We start from the raw sequence: 20,866 nt of genomic DNA on the forward strand, positions 1-20,866 counted from the left end.
GCACTCAGAGACAGCCAGCCCCAGTCAGATTCAGACGAGTTCTGAATTCTGAATCTGATTGGCTGAGAGTCAGACTAGTAGTGAGACGTGAGAGGCGGCCAGGACGGAGGCTAGCCTCCTGTGGAAGCGTATGGGGCGCATTGGAGAGCACTGCATTAGCACCTTTTCTCCTCTGGTGGCAGTCTCTCAGCGTCCCATACACTTCCACAGTAGTCAATGCATTCATATTGCGCAATGCAAGGACAGCCGGCTGTCCTTGTCTTGCGCAATATGAATGTATTGATGTATAAACAAACAGCGAGTCGGTTTTAATAAAATTTACACACAGAATCATGATTTTGGTGGAGGGGTGGGGGGGTAGGGGGAGTCACCTTATTTTATAAAAAAAAAAAAAAATGAAAAAAAAAAAAAAATTTTTTTTATTTTTTAATTTTAAATAAATGCTGCCTGTAATTACATAGATTGGCCAGGGGAGGCGCTGCCTCACCTGCCTCCTGTGACTGCACGTCACTGAGTGAAACACTATATAATCCGAAAGCGGGTCACAATGTAAATATCAAACTCGGTCAGCAACGTTATTCAAGCCTAGAAAATTGCGCATATACACCATGAAAAAACATCATAGTAGAATAAATCGTCAAGTTAGCCTAAATAAATGTGGGGTTGTCAAAAAAGAGCGGTCCTCTGTATGCACCAACTAAATTCAGTCATGTATATCCACAGGCATACATAGTAGCTAGTCATCAATTAACCCTTTAGGCTCCACCAAACCATGATGTATATAGGCATATCATAACCCAAACGAGTGACTCATTATCTGTGCTAAACTGTAAAGCATATCATCAATCACCATCCCTTGGGATGTCTAAATATCTGTTAAATATATGTGTGGCACAATTATTAACACCCTTTTAGTCAAATCAATACTTTGTGCTACCTCCCTTTGCCAAGATAACAGCTCTGAGACTTCTCCTATAATGTCTGATGAGGTTAGAGCAGAGCTTTCCAAACTTTTCATGTTGGTGACACACTTTTTGGACCTACATAATTTCGCGACACAGTAATTCAGTTGTACTGGCAAACAGGAGGTTAAACTAAATTGTTTTAAGAGATACGGACACATACATAAATGATATAATAACGAAATGTATTAACAGTATGTATGTGCAAGAATTAAAAAAATGTTTAATAACCCCAATAGCTACTTACTAGTTTCTGAATATTTGGTGGAATATTAGATAAAGATACTCACATTTTATCATCAAGCATTTTTAAGCTTCCACTTCCTATCCATATATCAAGAGCAGGAGCAGCAATGCACTACTGGGAGCTAGCTGCAAAAAAACCCCACTTTGACTTCTGACTTCAGCCCAGCGTTTAAGCTGCTGCCCTCAGATCTCTGCGAGTCCGAATGACTACTGTCTGTGCTTCAAACACACTGCTGTCCCACTCACTGACTACACGTGCAGTCACGAGCCGATTGAGGAGACTACACGTGCAGTCAGGAGCCAATGTGCCGTCAATGGGAATAGTTTCAGTTCCCACTGAGCTGCGCCAATAGGTTAAGATGATCTGTGACCCACTAGGTATCAATCACGTGTCAACCATATGATATGCGTAGCAGGCAGGCGGAACGTCAGAAACCAAAACAAAATTGTTGAAATTAAATTTAAAAACATTTGTGCTGAAGCAGGGACACACCTACACACTGCTGCCGACACACTAGTGTGTCCCGACACACAGTTTGGAAAGCACTGGGTTAGAGAATACATGGCAGGGGATTTGAGATCATTCCTCCATACAGAATCTTTCCAGATCCTTCAAATTTCAAGGCTGACGCTGGTGGACTCTCCCCTTTTGTTCACCCCTCAGGTTTTCTATGGGGTTTAAGTCAGGGGACTGAAATAGCCATGGCAGAATCTTGATTTTGTGGTCAGTAAACCATTTTTTTGTTGATTTTGATGTAGGGTTTGGCTCATTGTCCTGCTAAAAGATCCAACAACGAGACATTTTAAGCTTTCTGGCAGAGGCAGTCATGTGTTCCTTAATATCTGTGCTTTGTATGCTCACAAAATGTCCAAGTCCTTTGGCAGAAAAACAGCCCCAAAACATAAGAGAGTCACCACCATATTTAACAGTGGGCATTAGATTATTTTCCATATGGCTACTTCTCTGTGTGCACCAAACTCACCTCTGGTGTTTATTGCCAAAAAGCTCTATTTTGGTTTCATCTGAACCCGATCCCATTTGAAGTTCCAATAGAATCTGGTACACTGAAGATGCTTGAGTTTGTTTTTGGATGAGAGTAGAGGCTTTTTTCTAAAACACTTTAAACAACTTATGGTGATGTAGGTGATGTCGGCTTGGTATTTTTGAGACTTTCTGTCCCCAAGACGCAACTAATTTCTGCAATGCTCCAGCTGTGATCATTGAAGATATATTGGCAACTCTAACCATCCTCTTCACAGTGTGTTTAGACAATTTAGACACACGTCCTCTTCCAGGTTGATTCATAACATTTCTAGCTCACTGGAACTTCTTAATAATAATTGCCCTGATGTTGGAAATGGGCATTTTTAATGCTTTTGCTATTTTCTTATAGCCACTTCCCATTTTATGAAGCTCAACAACCTTTTGCCGCACATCACAGCTATATTCCTTGGTCTTACCCATTGTGATGAATGACTGAGTTTGGTTGTTTTACAAATCCTGAGAGCAATGGCTCTTAAATTTCAAGTTCTGGTTACTATTTATTTTTAAAAATACATCCTTAAAGAAAATGATTTTGTGGCTCCTAAAATGCATAATGGACTACTCAGTATTCCGGATGTCTTTGAAGACTCAAATACATTTGGCAACCACTTATCTCAGGCATAAATACAGTTTCCGTATGTGGATCATATCGCATCACACAAGGTACTAATTATATAATAGAAGCTTTGGAGAGTGGTAGAAAAGGATGATATCATTGCTACCTTCTGGCAGATAAATATAATGTGCACTAAATATCAAGCAGCTATAAATAGCAGCATCAACTTACCAAAGGGAGGTAGAAAATAACTTCCACTGTGAAGAGATGGAATAAAACTGGTTAATGATAATTTTACTAATAAAAAAAGATACTGCTGTAAATACTCCATAAGTAATCAAACATGTCAACTAAAATGTTTGATGATAACAAAATACTGATATAAAAACAAATGGCAAAATAATAAAGCTTAGCAACTTTTGGGCAAGCATAAAAAAAGAGCGGGGGGAAGTACCAACAGTGAAAGATAGACTTGTGTCTATATGTAAAGCACTGTCCTTGTACGCAGCCCATAACAGTTCTAATACAATGGGCACTATGGATTATGCCATGGACAGACGAGATAAAGACTATGGGCCAGATTACAAGCGGACGGTATTTAACGTTCCCGACTGAACTACAGGGAGTGCAGAATTATTAGGCAAGTTGTATTTTTGAGGATTAATTTTATTATTGAACAACAACCATGTTCTCAATGAACCCAAAAAACTCATTAATATCAAAGCTGAATAGTTTTGGAAGTAGTTTTTAGTTTGTTTTTAGTTATAGCTATTTTAGGGGGATATCTGTGTGTGCAGGTGACTATTACTGTGCATAATTATTAGGCAACTTAACAAAAAACAAATATATACCCATTTCAATTATTTATTTTTACCAGTGAAACCAATATAACATCTCAACATTCACAAATATACATTTCTGACATTCAAAAACAAAACAAAAACAAATCAGTGACCAATATAGCCACCTTTCTTTGCAAGGACACTCAAAAGCCTGCCATCCATGGATTCTGTCAGTGTTTTGATCTGTTCACCATCAACATTGCGTGCAGCAGCAACCACAGCCTCCCAGACACTGTTCAGAGAGGTGTACCGTTTTCCCTCCTTGTAAATCTCACATTTGATGATGGACCACAGGTTCTCAATGGGGTTCAGATCAGGTGAACAAGGAGGCCATGTCATTAGATTTTCTTCTTTTATACCCTTTCTTGCCAGCCACGCTGTGGAGTACTTGGACGCGTGTGATGGAGCATTGTCCTGCATGAAAATCATGTTTTTCTTAAAGGATGCAGACTTCTTCCTGTACCACTGCTTCAAGAAGGTGTCTTCCAGAAACTGGCAGTAGGACTGGGAGTTGAGCTTGACTCCATCCTCAACCCGAAAAGGCCCCACAAGCTCATCTTTGATGATACCAGCCCAAACCAGTACTCCACCTTGCTGGCGTCTGAGTCGGACTGGAGCTCTCTGCCCTTTACCAATCCAGCCACGGGCCCATCCATCTGGCCCATCAAGACTCACTCTCATTTCATCAGTCCATAAAACCTTAGAAAAATCAGTCTTGAGATATTTCTTGGCCCAGTCTTGACGTTTCAGCTTGTGTGCCTTGTTCAGTGGTGGTCGTCTTTCAGCCTTTCTTACCTTGGCCATGTCTCTGAGTATTGCACACCTTGTGCTTTTGGGCACTCCAGTGATGTTGCAGCTCTGAAATATGGCCAAACTGGTGGCAAGTGGCATCTTGGCAGCTGCACGCTTGACTTTTCTCAGTTCATAGGCAGTTATTTTGCGCCTTGGTTTTTCCACACACTTCTTGCGACCCTGTTGACTATTTTGAATGAAACGCTTGATTGTTCGATGATCACGCTTCAGAAGCTTTGCAATTTTAAGAGTGCTGCATCCCTCTGCAAGATATCTCACTATTTTTGACTTTTCTGAGCCTGTCAAGTCCTTCTTTTGACCCATTTTGCCAAAGGAAAGGAAGTTGCCTAATAATTATGCACACCTGATATAGGGTGTTGATGTCATTAGACCACACCCCTTCTCATTACAGAGATGGGCATCACCTAATATGCTTAATTGGTAGTAGGCTTTCGAGCCTATACAGCTTGGAGTAAGACAACATGCATAAAGAGGATGATGTGGTCAAAATACTAATTTGCCTAATAATTCTGCACTCACTGTATAACTCCGCTAGAATTAAACTTTTAGCACGTGTTAGGTAGCGCTCATATTACAAGTTGAAAGTAAACTGTTTTTGTTTGGACGCTAACCCAATGCACCTAAAAATCTGAACTTAGAATTCCGCTCGCCTTATAACGTGACACAATGTAAATGTCAATGGGTGCATTTCAATTTTAAATAGAAGTATGCTGATGTTTAACCCCTGAAAAAGGTACTAAACACACAGATAAAGTCAGCTGCAGACCAGCAGTGCACTATTGAGATTTAGCTGAACACATCTGGTGAGCCAATAACAAGTGGCATATTTGCAGCTACCAATCAGAAAAAGAAACCAAGAGAGCAAAGAAAATTTCTTGTCATGTAGAATACCATGGGAGCAAAGCAAATTTAAGAATAAGAGTAAATTGGAAACTTTTTTTAAAACTGTATTCTCTATCTGAAACAGAAAAACATCATTTATGCTTACCAGATCAATTCCTTTCCTTCCTGGCAGGGAAAGTCCACGACTTCATTCCTTACTGTTGGGAAATAAAACACCTGGCCACCAGGAGGAGGTAAAGACACCCCAGCCAAAGGGTTAAATGTCCATCCCACTTCCCCTATCCCCCAGTCATTTTGCCGAGGGAGCAAGAAAAAGTAGGAGAAACATCAGGGTATAAAGGTGCCAGAAGAAATAATATAAAAAGGGAGCTGTCCCACAAAAAAAAAGAATTACGGGCAGGGTCGTGGAATCTCCCTGCCAGGAAGTTAAGGAATTTATCTGGCAAGCATAAATTATGCTTTCCTTCCATAAGGCAGGGAGAGTCCACGACTTCATTCCTTACTGTTGGGAAAACTATACCCAAGCTCCAGAGGACACTGAAGGAATAACGGGAGGAAACAAAAATGAGGCAGACTCTATTCTGAGGACACCACAGCCTGCAAAACCCATACACTTGTAAAATTTTGAAAAAGTGTGTAAGGAGGACCAGGTAGCCGCCTTATAAATCTGATTCATAGAGGCTTCGTTCTTAAAAGGAGGAAGCCACTGCTCTTGTGGAATGAGCCGTTATCCTTTCAGGAGGCTGTCATCCCGCTGTCTCATAAACTAAGCGGATGACACTCCTCAACCAGAAAGATAGGGAAGTCGTAGTAGCCTTCTGCCCCTTTACGCTTCCCCGTATAGATGACAAACAAAGAGGAAGATTGTCTAAATTCATTAGTAGCCTGAAGATAGAACTTCAAGGCACGAACCACATCTAGGTTGTGAAGCAAGCGTTCCTTCGCTGAAGAAGGATTAGAACACAAAGAAGGAACAACTTCTTGATTAATGTTACGATCCGACACCGAATCTCAAACTCTGCGCGCAGAGGCAATAGCCAACAAAAAAAGAAGCTTCCAAGATAACAATTTAATGTCAACAGTAAGCATAGGCTCAAACGGAGCCTGCTGCAAAACACTAAGAACAAGATTGAGGCTCCAAGGCGAAGCCCCAGATCTAAACACCGGTCTGATCCTAGTCAGAGTCTTAACAAAGGACTGCACATCCGGAAGCTTAGCCAATCTCTTGTGCAGTAACACCAACAGGGCCGATATCTGTCCCTTCAGGGAACTAGCCGATAAACCCTTCTCCAGTCCATCCTGGAGAAAAGATAAAGTTCTGGCAACCTTAAGCTTGTGCCAGGAAAAGCCACGCTCTTCACACCAGTACAATTAAGTCCTCCACACTTTATGGTAGATACGACCCTTGAACCAGAGTGTCGATAACACTCTCAGAAAACTCTCTCTTGGCTAAGACTAAGCGTTCAATCTCCACACAGTCAGAGAATCTAGATTTTGATGAACAAAGGGACCCTGTATCAGCAGATGTCTGCGTCAATGTAACCTCCACTGAGGAGATGAGGACATCCCCACCAGATCTGCAAACCCCATCCTTCGCAGCCACGAAGGAATAATCAGAATCACTGATTCTTGCTCCTACTTGATGCAAGCCATCACAGGAGGGAGAAGCGGTAATGGAGGAACAAGATATACGAGTCTGAACCTCCATGGTACTGATAGGGCACTATCAGTTCCACCTGAGGATCCTTTGAGTTCGACCCGAATATAGGAAGCTTGGGATTGAGGCGGGATGCCACGAGATCTATCTCCAGCGTCCCACACTCGCATATCTCTGCAAACACCTCGGTTGGAGAGACCATTCCCCTGGGGGAAAGGATTGACTGCTGAGGAAGTCCGCTTTCCAGTTGTCCACACCCGGAATGTGGATCGCTGACAGCGTACATCTGTGAGTCTGAACCCACTCTAGTATCCGAGATACTTCTCTCATTGCCAAAAGACTTCTCGTTCCCCTCTGATGGTTAATGTAGGCAACCAAGGTTATATTGTCTGATTGGAATCTGCTAAACTGCGACGAACCAAGAAGGGGCCAAGCCTTCAAGGCATTGAAGATTGCCTGGAATTCCAATATAATGATTGGAAGGGAGGACTCCTCCTGAGTCCACAGCCCTTGTGCCCTCTTGGCACTCTAAAACGGCTCCCCAGCCGGAAAGGCTTGCGTCCGTAGACACAATCTCCCAGGACAGTCTGAAGAAGCACGTGCCTTGGGACAAATGATCTGGACAGGGACACCAAGAGAGCAAGTCTCTCAAGAGGTTGTCCAGCACAATCTGTTGAGACAGATCTAAATGGTCGCCATTCCAGAATGCATAGTTGTAAGGGTCTGAGATGGAATCAGACCCTTACAAAATGTCCATACATGACACCATGAGTCTGATCACCTCCATACACTGGGCCACTGATGGTCTCAAGGAGGCCTGGAGGGCAAGGCAAGCAGTAGTTAGCTTGCAACGTCTTTGATATGTGAGAAATATTTTCATGGACATGGAGTCTATTATCATCCCCAGGAAATTCACCCTTTTACGGAAGAGCTATGAACTGGAAGTGCTGGTTCAGAAAGGAAAACCTCAGGAACTGAAAATGTTCCCTGTGTATCAGAACGTGAAGGTATGCATCATTCAGGTCTATGGTGGTCATAAACTGTCCTTCCTGAACCAGAGAAAGGATTGACCGTATTGTCTCCATCTTGAAAGAGGGAACACTCAGAAACTTGTTTAGGCACTTTAAGTCCAGAATTGGACGATAAGTTCCCTCCTTTTTTGGAACCACGAAAAGGTTTGAATAAAACCCCAAACCTCTTTCTGCTGTATGTACCGGGGCAATTACTCCTAGAGAGGAGAGATCCAGTACGCAACCTAAAAAACAGAATTTATGTTTACCTGATAAATTACTTTCTCCAACGGTGTGTCCGGTCCACGGCGTCATCCTTACTTGTGGGATATTCTCTTCCCCAACAGGAAATGGCAAAGAGCCCAGCAAAGCTGGTCACATGATCCCTCCTAGGCTCCGCCTACCCCAGTCATTCGACCGACGTTAAGGAGGAATATTTGCATAGGAGAAACCATATGGTACCGTGGTGACTGAAGTTAAAGAAAATAAATTATCAGACCTGATTAAAAAAACCAGGGCGGGCCGTGGACCGGACACACCGTTGGAGAAAGTAATTTATCAGGTAAACATAAATTCTGTTTTCTCCAACATAGGTGTGTCCGGTCCACGGCGTCATCCTTACTTGTGGGAACCAATACCAAAGCTTTAGGACACGGATGAAGGGAGGGAGCAAATCAGGTCACCTAAATGGAAGGCACCACGGCTTGCAAAACCTTTCTCCCAAAAATAGCCTCAGAAGAAGCAAAAGTATCAAACTTGTAAAATTTGGTAAAAGTGTGCAGTGAAGACCAAGTCGCTGCCCTACATATCTGATCAACAGAAGCCTCGTTCTTGAAGGCCCATGTGGAAGCCACAGCCCTAGTGGAATGAGCCGTGATTCTTTCGGGAGGCTGCCGTCCGGCAGTCTCGTAAGCCAATCTGATGATGCTTTTAATCCAAAAAGAGAGAGAGGTAGAAGTTGCTTTTTGACCTCTCCTTTTACCGGAATAAACAACAAACAAGGAAGATGTTTGTCTAAAATCCTTTGTAGCATCTAAATAGAATTTTAGAGCGCGAACAACATCCAAATTGTGCAACAAACGTTCCTTCTTTGAAACTGGTTTCGGACACAGAGAAGGTACGATAATCTCCTGGTTAATGTTTTTGTTAGAAACAACTTTTGGAAGAAAACCAGGTTTAGTACGTAAAACCACCTTATCTGCATGGAACACCAGATAAGGAGGAGAACACTGCAGAGCAGATAATTCTGAAACTCTTCTAGCAGAAGAAATTGCAACTAAAAACAAAACTTTCCAAGATAATAACTTAATATCAACGGAATGTAAGGGTTCAAACGGAACCCCCTGAAGAACTGAAAGAACTAAGTTGAGACTCCAAGGAGGAGTCAAAGGTTTGTAAACAGGCTTAATTCTAACCAGAGCCTGAACAAAGGCTTGAACATCTGGCACAGCTGCCAGCTTTTTGTGAAGTAACACAGACAAGGCAGAAATCTGTCCCTTCAGGGAACTAGCAGATAATCCTTTTTCCAATCCTTCTTGAAGGAAGGATAGAATCTTAGGAATCTTAACCTTGTCCCAAGGGAATCCTTTAGATTCACACCAACAGATATATTTTTTCCAAATTTTGTGGTAAATCTTTCTAGTTACAGGCTTTCTGGCCTGAACAAGAGTATCGATAACAGAATCTGAGAACCCTCGCTTCGATAAGATCAAGCGTTCAATCTCCAAGCAGTCAGCTGGAGTGAAACCAGATTCGGATGTTCGAACGGACCCTGAACAAGAAGGTCTCGTCTCAAAGGTAGCTTCCAAGGTGGAGCCGATGACATATTCACCAGATCTGCATACCAAGTCCTGCGTGGCCACGCAGGAGCTATCAAGATCACCGACGCCCTCTCCTGATAGATCCTGGCTACCAGCCTGGGGATGAGAGGAAACGGCGGGAACACATAAGCTAGTTTGAAGGTCCAAGGTGCTACTAGTGCATCCACTAGAGCCGCCTTGGGATCCCTGGATCTGGACCCGTAGCAAGGAACTTTGAAGTTCTGACGAGAGGCCATCAGATCCATGTCTGGAATGCCCCACAGCTGAGTGACTTGGGCAAAGATTTCCGGATGGAGTTCCCACTCCCCCGGATGCAATGTCTGACGACTCAGAAAATCCGCTTCCCAATTTTCCACTCCTGGGATGTGGATAGCAGACAGGTGGCAGGAGTGAGACTCCGCCCATAGAATGATTTTGGTCACTTCTTCCATCGCTAGGGAACTCCTTGTTCCCCCCTGATGGTTGATGTACGCAACAGTTGTCATGTTGTCTGATTGAAACCGTATGAACTTGGCCCTCGCTAGCTGAGGCCAAGCCTTGAGAGCATTGAATATCGCTCTCAGTTCCAGAATATTTATCGGTAGAAGAGATTCTTCCCGAGACCAAAGACCCTGAGCTTTCAGGGATCCCCAGACCGCGCCCCAGCCCATCAGACTGGCGTCGGTCGTGACGATGACCCACTCCGGTCTGCGGAATGTCATCCCTTGTGACAGGTTGTCCAGGGACAGCCACCAACGGAGTGAGTCTCTGGTCCTCTGATTTACTTGTATCTTCGGAGACAAGTCTGTATAGTCCCCATTCCACTGACTGAGCATGCACAGTTGTAATGGTCTTAGATGAATGCGCGCAAAAGGAACTATGTCCATTGCCGCTACCATCAAACCGATCACTTCCATGCACTGCGCTATGGAAGGAAGAGGAACGGAATGAAGTATCCGACAAGAGTCTAGAAGTTTTGTTTTTCTGGCCTCTGTCAGAAAAATCCTCATTTCTAAGGAGTCTATTATTGTTCCCAAGAAGGGAACCCTTGTTGACGGAGATAGAGAACTCTTTTCCACGTTCACTTTCCATCCGTGAGATCTGAGAAAGGCCAGGACAATGTCCGTGTGAGCCTTTGCTTGAGGAAGGGACGACGCTTGAATCAGAATGTCGTCCAAGTAAGGTACTACAGCAATGCTCCTTGGTCTTAGCACAGCTAGAAGGGACCCTAGTACCTTTGTGAAAATCCTTGGAGCAGTGGCTAATCCGAAAGGAAGCGCCACGAACTGGTAATGCTTGTCCAGGAATGCGAACCTTAGGAACCGATGATGTTCCTTGTGGATAGGAATATGTAGATACGCATCCTTTAAATCCACTGTGGTCATGAATTGACCTTCCTGGATGGAAGGAAGAATAGTTCGAATGGTTTCCATCTTGAACGATGGAACCTTGAGAAACTTGTTTAAGATCTTGAGATCCAAGATTGGTCTGAACGTTCCCTCTTTTTTGGGAACTATGAACAGATTGGAGTAGAACCCCATCCCTTGTTCTCTTAATGGAACAGGATGAATCACTCCCATTTTTAACAGGTCTTCTACACAATGTAAGAATGCCTGTCTTTTTATGTGGTCTGAAGACAACTGAGACCTGTGGAACCTCCCCCTTGGGGGAAGCCCCTTGAATTCCAGAACATAACCTTGGGAGACTATTTCTAGCGCCCAAGGATCCAGAACATCTCTTGCCCAAGCCTGAGCGAAGAGAGAGAGTCTGCCCCCCACCAGATCCGGTCCCGGATCGGGGGCCAACATTTCATGCTGTCTTGGTAGCAGTGGCAGGTTTCTTGGCCTGCTTTCCCTTGTTCCAGCCTTGCATTGGTCTCCAAGCTGGCTTGGCTTGAGAAGTATTACCCTCTTGCTTAGAGGACGTAGCACTTTGGGCTGGTCCATTTCTACGAAAGGGACGAAAATTAGGTTTATTTTTTGCCTTGAAAGGCCGATCCTGAGGAAGGGCGTGGCCCTTACCCCCAGTGATATCAGAGATAATCTCTTTCAAGTCAGGGCCAAACAGCGTTTTCCCCTTGAAAGGAATGTTAAGTAGCTTGTTCTTGGAAGACGCATCAGCTGACCAAGATTTCAACCAAAGCGCTCTGCGCGCCACAATAGCAAACCCAGAATTCTTAGCCGCTAACCTAGCCAATTGCAAAGTGGCGTCTAGGGTGAAAGAATTAGCCAATTTGAGAGCATTGATTCTGTCCATAATCTCCTCATAAGGAGGAGAATCACTATCGACCGCCTTTATCAGCTCATCGAACCAGAAACATGCGGCTGTAGCTACAGGGACAATGCATGAAATTGGTTGTAGAAGGTAACCCTGCTGAACAAACATCTTTTTAAGTAAACCTTCTAATTTTTTATCCATAGGATCTTTGAAAGCACAACTATCCTCTATGGGTATAGTGGTGCGTTTGTTTAAAGTGGAAACCGCTCCCTCGACCTTGGGGACTGTCTGCCATAAGTCCTTTCTGGGGTCGACCATAGGAAACAATTTTTTAAATATGGGGGGAGGGACGAATGGAATACCGGGCCTTTCCCATTCTTTATTAACAATGTCCGCCACCCGCTTGGGTATAGGAAAAGCTTCTGGGAGCCCCGGGACCTCTAGGAACTTGTCCATTTTACATAGTTTCTCTGGGATGACCAACTTGTCACAATCATCCAGAGTGGATAATACCTCCTTAAGCAGAATGCGGAGATGTTCCAACTTAAATTTAAACGTAATCACATCAGGTTCAGCTTGTTGAGAAATGTTCCCTGAATCAGTAATTTCTCCCTCAGACAAAACCTCCCTGGCCCCATCAGACTGGGTTAGGGGCCCTTCAGAACCATTATTATCAGCGTCGTCATGCTCTTCAGTATCTAAAACAGAGCAGTCGCGCTTACGCTGATAAGTGTTCATTTTGGCTAAAATGTTTTTGACAGAATTATCCATTACAGCCGTTAATTGTTGCATAGTAAGGAGTATTGGCGCGCTAGATGTACTAGGGGCCTCCTGAGTGGGCAAGACTCGTGTAGACGAAGGAGGGAATGATGCAGTACCATGCTTACTCCCCTCACTTGAGGAATCATCTTGGGCATCATTGTCATTGTCACATAAATCACATTTATTTAAATGAATGGGAATTCTGGCTTCCCCACATTCAGAACACAGTCTATCTGGTAGTTCAGACATGTTAAACAGGCATAAACTTGATAACAAAGTACAAAAAACGTTTTAAAATAAAACCGTTACTGTCACTTTAAATTTTAAACTGAACACACTTTATTACTGCAATTGCGAAAAAACATGAAGGAATTGTTCAAAATTCACCAAATTTTCACCACAGTGTCTTAAAGCCTTAAAATTATTGCACACCAAATTTGGAAGCTTTAACCCTTAAAATAACGGAACCGGAGCCGTTTTTAACTTTAACCCCTTTACAGTCCCTGGTATCTGCTTTGCTGAGACCCAACCAAGCCCAAAGGGGAATACGATACCAAATGACGCCTTCAGAAAGTCTTTTCTAAGTATCAGAGCTCCTCTCACATGCGACTGCATGTCATGCCTCTCAAAAACAAGTGCGCAACACCGGCGCGAAAATGAGGCTCTGCCTATGATTTGGGAAAGCCCCTAAAGAATAAGGTGTCTAAAACAGTGCCTGCCGATATTATTATATCAAAATACCCAGAATAAATGATTCCTCAAGGCTAAATATGTGTTAATAATGAATCGATTTAGCCCAGAAAAAGTCTACAGTCTTAATAAGCCCTTGTGAAGCCCTTATTTACGATCTTAATAAACATGGCTTACCGGATCCCATAGGGAAAATGACAGCTTCCAGCATTACATCGTCTTGTTAGAATGTGTCATACCTCAAGCAGCAAGAGACTGCTCACTGTTCCCCCAACTGAAGTTAATTGCTCTCAACAGTCCTGTGTGGAACAGCCATGGATTTTAGTGACGGTTGCTAAAATCATTTTCCTCATACAAACAGAAATCTTCATCTCTTTTCTGTTTCTGAGTAAATAGTACATACCAGCACTATTTCAAAATAACAAACTCTTGATTGAATAATAAAAACTACAGTTAAACACTAAAAAACTCTAAGCCATCTCCGTGGAGATGTTGCCTGTACAACGGCAAAGAGAATGACTGGGGTAGGCGGAGCCTAGGAGGGATCATGTGACCAGCTTTGCTGGGCTCTTTGCCATTTCCTGTTGGGGAAGAGAATATCCCACAAGTAAGGATGACGCCGTGGACCGGACACACCTATGTTGGAGAAAGGCAGTTCTCTTTTCTGGTCTTGTAGACAGTCTGGAGATTAGGAATCTGCCCCTGGGCGGATGAGATTTGAATCCTATCCGGTATCCCTGAGATACAACCTCCAGGACCCAAGGATCCTGTACATCCTGGAAACAAGCGTCTGAAAAAAGAGACAGTCTGCCCCCTACTCGATCCGATCCCGGATCGGGGGCCGCCCCTTTATGCCGATTTGTTCTCAGCAGGCTTCTTACTCTGTTTGGACTTATTCCAGGACTGCGCAGGCTTCCAAGTACTCTTGGACTGCTCGGACTAGGATGATGATTGCCGTTGTTGTAATTTGTCAGAACGAAAGGAACGAAAATTAGACCATTGCCGTCCCTTAGCCTATTCTTCTTATCCTGCGGTTGGAAGGCACCTTTCCCTCCGGTAACCGTAGAAATAATTGAGTCCAGCCCTTGACCGAATAAAAGCTTCCCCTTGAAAGGAAGAGAAAGGAGTCTGGATTTAGAAGTCATATCCGCAGACCAAGACTTCAACCAGAGAGCCCAGTGGGCTAGGACCACAAAGCCAGAAGCCTTTGCATTTAGGTGAATAATCTGCATATTCGCGTCACAGACGAAGGAGTTAGAAATTTATAGAGCTTTAATTCTCTCCTGAATATCCTTGAGGGGAGTTTCCACCTCAATGAGCTCAGACAGAGTGTCGCACCAGTAGGTAGCTGCTCCAGCAACCGCGGCTCCAGCTGCTGCCGGTTGAAATAAAAACCCTGTATGTTGAAACATCTTCCACAGAAAGGTTTCCATTTTCTTATACATAGGCTCTCTAAAAGAAGAACTATCCTCCAGGGGGATAGTAGTTTGCTTAGCCAGCGTAGAAATAGCGCCATCCTTCTTAGGGAAGGAGCCCCACAAATCCAATTGAGAGTAAGGGACCAGGAATCATTTTTTAAAAGTAGACAAGGGGGAAAAAGAAGATCCTATTCTTTCCCATTCGCTACTAATAATGTTTGCCATCTTAACTGGCACAGGAAAAGTCAGAGGGACCTTCCTGTCTTCATAAGCCCTGTCTAATTTAGGAACTCCCTTCCTCACAGTCAATTTAAAAGGGTAAAATGGATTGTGATTGAGAATTCTTTAATCGATTGTAGATTACAAGAAATGGGAGATAAATTCAAACAAAGAGGATACCCTGAGAAATTGATTGAGAATGAGATTATAAAAGCGCAGGAATTGGAAGAAAAAAATATTGCTAAAATCAAAAAAGATAATGAACAAAGGTTGGTATGTGTTACACAATTCAACCCTAAGAGTAAAGAAATTTGAAGAAATTAATTTAAATGTTGAATCCTTTAAAAAAACCTCCTATGATGGCATATCGTAGGGTCCAAAATATGGGTGACATATTTGTTAAAAAAAAATGATTTGGGTTCTAACAAAAGACAAAAATACATCACAAGTAGAAGCTATGGAACTTTTCCATCCTTAGGTTGTGCTAGTTGCAGCGCAGTCATTAAAGGGGTAGAGTTCCAATATCCACAAGCAAAAATGTGGCATTAAAAATTACTATACGTGTGACTCATTCTATGTCGTATACCTAATCACATGCCCATGTTCCAAGATTTACATTGGAGAGACTACAAGGAGGGTACGAGATAGGACGAGTCAACACGGGTCTAACATTAGATGTGGGGAACAGGAAGCGCCGTACCGTGCCATTATTTGAGTGCAGGTCACAGCATCAGCCAACTGAGGTGGCAAATTATTTATGGTGTAGATAAATTAAGAAGGGGTGGTAATAGGGAATCTATATTAAAACAAAAGGAATCCTATTGGATACATAAATTGGATACATTGATCCCTAAAGGCATCAATAGAGAGCTTGACCTCAAGGTATTTCTGTAATGTGCATTAATAATATGTGAATTAATATGTTAACATTTTCTGTATATTTTAGCATCAATATTTACATAGGTAAGTTGTATATTGTTTTTAACTTTATATATGTGTTTAACTGTAATAATAAATGTAACCACTAGGTGGTAGTATTAGGTGATATAATTCACTTTGTTACAATATACAATGGGTTAATATGTAGGCCTAAAAATGCATCTAAACAGATGAGGCCCATTAGCATGATTAAGGGATAACCTCCCGAAACGTTGCTGCAACCTGTTTGTACCTCCATGGGAGAAGAAGTTCAATAAAACTCGTTGAAAGGGAAGGTGCTGTGGAATTATTTGATTTCTGTCTAATTTAGGGATCTTAGGTTCCTCAGGGAGTGTAGCCTCTGGAACCTCTAGTGTAGACAGAACCGCGTTTAATAAAAAATTCAGATGCTCAATTTTAAATCTAAAGGAGGATTCCTCCGCTGAAGGAGGTTTAGAAACTGAAGTCTCCGACTCAGAAAGTTCACCCTCTGAAGCTACAGAGGTTAACTCATCCTCGGATAGCTGGGACATAGTAGCTAAATCCAACAAATATTTAGATGACTCTAGGTCAGGAGAACTATGTTTATTTAACCTTTCACTTACGTTTGCTAGAGGGAGGTAAGGCACTGCACAGTAAAGTCCACAGAATAAAAGCCCACTCCAGATGGAGGATCAGTTGAGCCGCGGGGCACTGCATGTGGAATGACTAGTGTAGAAAGGGTAGTAATCTCTCGGGACCTGAGAGGTATACAGCTCTGAGAGGCCAATAGCGCTATGAGTATTAGCAGGTTTGTCTCCCTTCTTAGACTTTATTACAGTGCTTAGGCAAATGGAACAAAATTGAGCAGGCAGGCAAACTACAGCCTCCTAACAATATAAACAGGAATTATTAATCAGTATCGAAGGAGAGGAACCTTCTAATGTAGTATCAGAGTCCTCCATAGCTAAGATTTATTCACAGAAGGACAGACAAAAAAGAAACACTTTTATTAAAAAAAACTGCACCTTTATAATCCCAATGGCTGGGGCACTCACCATCTCCTAGACCCAGAGAGCTAACAGTGAAAATGCTCTCCTTAGGAGTGATATCCGCAGCAGGATCGTAGGAAAATGAAAAGACCGCACCCGGTCACGTGGTACGTAAAAAACAGGACTTCCCCTGCTATAAAAAGGGCACTAAGCTATTATGAGCTGCGCAACATTCAAAAATGAAAATGAAAACTGTTTGTTCCAAGCCAAAAGCACACTGTGATCCTGTATAGCAAAAGTGTATATATATATATATATATATATATATATATATATATATATATATATATAAAACGGTCTTACCCTCCGGGATCCGTGCTGTGTGACAGTCTTGCAGCGACACTCTGACATGGACTTGAGTGTGAAACAGCAAGCAGTAAAACTCGTCAACACTGATTGTTTAGGAGCTGTTAGGCGACTGTCTGGATGGGATCACAGAAAAACTTTCCCTGCATCTCCAGACTCTAACTTTCATCAATACTTTCACTGAGAGGTTGACATGATTACTTAAAACTACAGTCCTTTCATGAAGGCAAAAACATAATTTATGCTTACCTGATAAATTCCTTTCTTCTGTTGTGTGATCAGTCCACGGGTCATCATTACTTCTGGGATATAACTCCTCCCCAACAGGAAATGCAAGAGGATTCACCCAGCAGAGCTGCATATAGCTCCTCCCCTCTACGTCAGTCCCAGTCATTCGACCAAGAAACAACGAGAAAGGAGTAACCAAGGGTGAAGTGGTGACTGGAGTATAATTTAAAAGATATTTACCTGCCTTAAAACAGGGCGGGCCGTGGACTGATCACACAACAGAAGAAAGGAATTTATCAGGTAAGCATAAATTATGTTTTCTTCTGTTATGTGTGATCAGTCCACGGGTCATCATTACTTCTGGGATACCAATACCAAAGCAAAAGTACACGGATGACGGGAGGGATAGGCAGGCTCATTATACAGAAGGAACCACTGCCTGAAGAACCTTTCTCCCAAAAATAGCCTCCGAAGAAGCAAAAGTGTCAAATTTGTAAAATTTGGAAAAAGTATGAAGCGAAGACCAAGTTGCAGCCTTGCAAATCTGTTCAACAGAGGCCTCATTCTTAAAGGCCCAAGTGGAAGCCACAGCTCTAGTGGAGTGAGCTGTAATTCTTTCAGGAGGCTGCTGTCCAGCAGTCTCATAGGCTAAACGTATTATGCTACGAAGCCAAAAAGAGAGAGAGGTAGCAGAAGCTTTTTGACCTCTCCTCTGTCCAGAGTAAACGACAAACAAGGAAGAAGTTTGGCGAAAATCTTTAGTTGCCTGCAAGTAGAACTTGAGGGCACGAACTACATCCAGATTGTGTAAAAGACGTTCCTTCTTTGAAGAAGGATTTGGACACAAGGATGGGACAACAATCTCTTGATTGATGTTCCTGTTAGTGACTACCTTAGGTAAGAACCCAGGTTTAGTACGCAGAACTACCTTGTCTGAGTGAAAAATCAGATAAGGGGAATCACAATGTAAGGCTGATAACTCAGAGACTCTTCGAGCCGAGGAAATAGCCATTAAAAACAGAACTTTCCAAGATAACATTTTTATATCAATGGAATGAAGGGGTTCAAACGGAACACCCTGTAAAACGTTAAGAACTAAGTTTAAACTCCATGGTGGAGCAACAGCTTTAAACACAGGCTTGATCCTAGCTAAAGCCTGACAAAAGGACTGGACGTCTGGATTTTCTGACAGACGTCTGTGTAACAAGATGGACAGAGCTGAAATCTGTCCCTTTAATGAACTAGCTGATAAACCCTTTTCTAAACCTTCTTGTAGAAAAGACAATATCCTAGCGATCCTAACCTTACTCCAGGAGTAACCTTTGGATTCGCACCAGTATAGGTATTTCCGCCATATTTTATGGTAAATCCTTCTGGTAACAGGCTTCCTAGCCTGAATCAGGGTATCAATAACCGACTCAGAAAAACCACGTTTTGATAAAATCAAGCGTTCAATTTCCAAGCAGTCAGCTTCAGAGAAGTTAGATTTTGATGTTTGAATGGACCCTGTATCAGAAGGTCCTGTCTCAGAGGTAGAGACCAAGGCGGACAGGATGACATGTCCACTAGATCTGCATACCAAGTCCTGCGTGGCCAAGCAGGTGCTATTAGAATTACTGATGCTCTCTCCTGTTTGATTTTGGCAATCAATCGAGGAAGCAGCGGGAAGGGTGGAAACACATAAGCCATCCTGAAGTTCCAAGGTGCTGTCAAAGCATCTATCAGAACTGCTCCCGGATCCCTGGATCTGGACCCGTAGCGAGGAAGTTTGGCGTTCTGGCGAGACGCCATGAGATCTATCTCTGGTTTGCCCCAACGTCGAAGTATTTGGGCAAAGACCTCCGGATGAAGTTCCCACTCCCCCGGATGAAGAGTCTGGCGACTCAAGAAATCCGCCTCCCAGTTCTCCACTCCCGGGATGTGGATTGCTGACAGGTGGCAAGAGTGAGACTCTGCCCAGCGAATTATCTTTGATACTTCCATCATTGCTAGGGAGCTTCTTGTCCCTCCCTGATGGTTGATGTAAGCTACAGTCGTGATGTTGTCCGACTGAAACCTGATGAACCCCCGAGTTATTAACTGGGGCCAAGCCAGAAGGGCATTGAGAACTGCTCTCAATTCCAGAATGTTTATTGGAAGGAGACTCTCCTCCTGATTCCATAGTCCCTGAGCCTTCAGAGAATTCCAGACAGCGCCCCAACCTAGTAGGCTGGCGTCTGTTGTTACAATTGTCCAGTCTGGCCTGCTGAATGGCATTCCCCTGGACAGGTGTGGCCGATGAAGCCACCATAGAAGAGAATTTCTGGTCTCTTGATTCAGATTCAGAGTAGGGGACAAATCTGAGTAATCCCCATTCCACTGACTTAGCATGCATAGTTGCAGCGGTCTGAGGTGTAGGCGTGCAAAAGGTACTATGTCCATTGCCGCTACCATTAAGCCGATCACCTCCATGCATTGAGCTACTGACGGGTGTTGAATGGAATGAAGGACGCGGCATGCATTTTGAAGTTTTGTTAACCTGTCTTCTGTCAGGTAAATCTTCATTTCTACAGAATCTATAAGAGTCCCCAAGAATGGAACTCTTGTGAGAGGAAAGAGAGAACTCTTCTTTTCGTTCACTTTCCATCCATGCGACCTTAGAAATGCCAGAACTAACTCTGTATGAGACTTGGCAGTTTGAAAGCTTGAAGCTTGTATTAGAATGTCGTCTAGGTACGGAGCTACCGAAATCCCTCGCGGTCTTAGTACCGCTAGAAGGGCACCCAGAACCTTTGTGAAGATTCTTGGAGCCGTAGCCAATCCGAATGGAAGAGCTACAAACTGGTAGTGCCTGTCTAAGAAGGCAAACCTTAGATACCGGTGATGATCTTTGTGGATCGGTATGTGAAGGTAAGCATCCTTTAAATCCACTGTGGTCATGTACTGACCCTCTTGGATCATGGGTAAAATAGTCCGAATAGTTTCCATTTTGAACGATGGAACTCTTAGTAATTTGTTTAGAGTCTTTAAATCTAAGATTGGCCTGAAAGTTCCCTCTTTTTTGGGAACCACAAACAGGTTTGAGTAGAACCCTTGTCCTTGTTCCGACCACGGAACCGGATGGATCACTCCCATTGTTAACAGATCTTGTACGCAGCGTAGAAACGCTTCTTTCTTTATCTGGTTTGTTGACAACCTTGACAGATGAAATCTCCCTCTTGGGGGAGATAATTTGAAGTCTAGAAGGTATCCCTGAGATATGATCTCTAGTGCCCAGGGATCCTGAACATCTCTTGCCCAGGCCTGGGCGAAGAGAGAGAGTCTG

The 20,866-nt window shown here is 43.2% G+C and overlaps 1 protein-coding gene across 6 annotated transcripts in view; it reads right to left on the reverse strand.

Moving 5' to 3' along the window:
* RALGPS1 (Ral GEF with PH domain and SH3 binding motif 1) overlaps positions 1 to 20,866 on the reverse strand; it is a 1,173,485-nt gene that overhangs the window by 1,008,495 nt on the left and 144,124 nt on the right. Inside the window, exon 1 of one of the 6 annotated variants that reach the window (XM_053695589.1) lies at positions 1,253 to 1,275. The exons of the other annotated variants lie outside the window; for them this stretch is intronic. Within the exon in view, the coding sequence (XP_053551564.1) occupies positions 1,253 to 1,269 (17 nt within the window). The 5' untranslated portion in view covers positions 1,270 to 1,275. Of the gene's footprint in view, positions 1 to 1,252; positions 1,276 to 20,866 lie in introns of those variants that run through there. 6 annotated transcript variants of the gene reach the window in all.

The sequence above is a fragment of the Bombina bombina genome, chromosome 12 (assembly GCF_027579735.1).
Source record: "Bombina bombina isolate aBomBom1 chromosome 12, aBomBom1.pri, whole genome shotgun sequence".
NCBI lineage: Eukaryota > Metazoa > Chordata > Amphibia > Anura > Bombinatoridae > Bombina > Bombina bombina.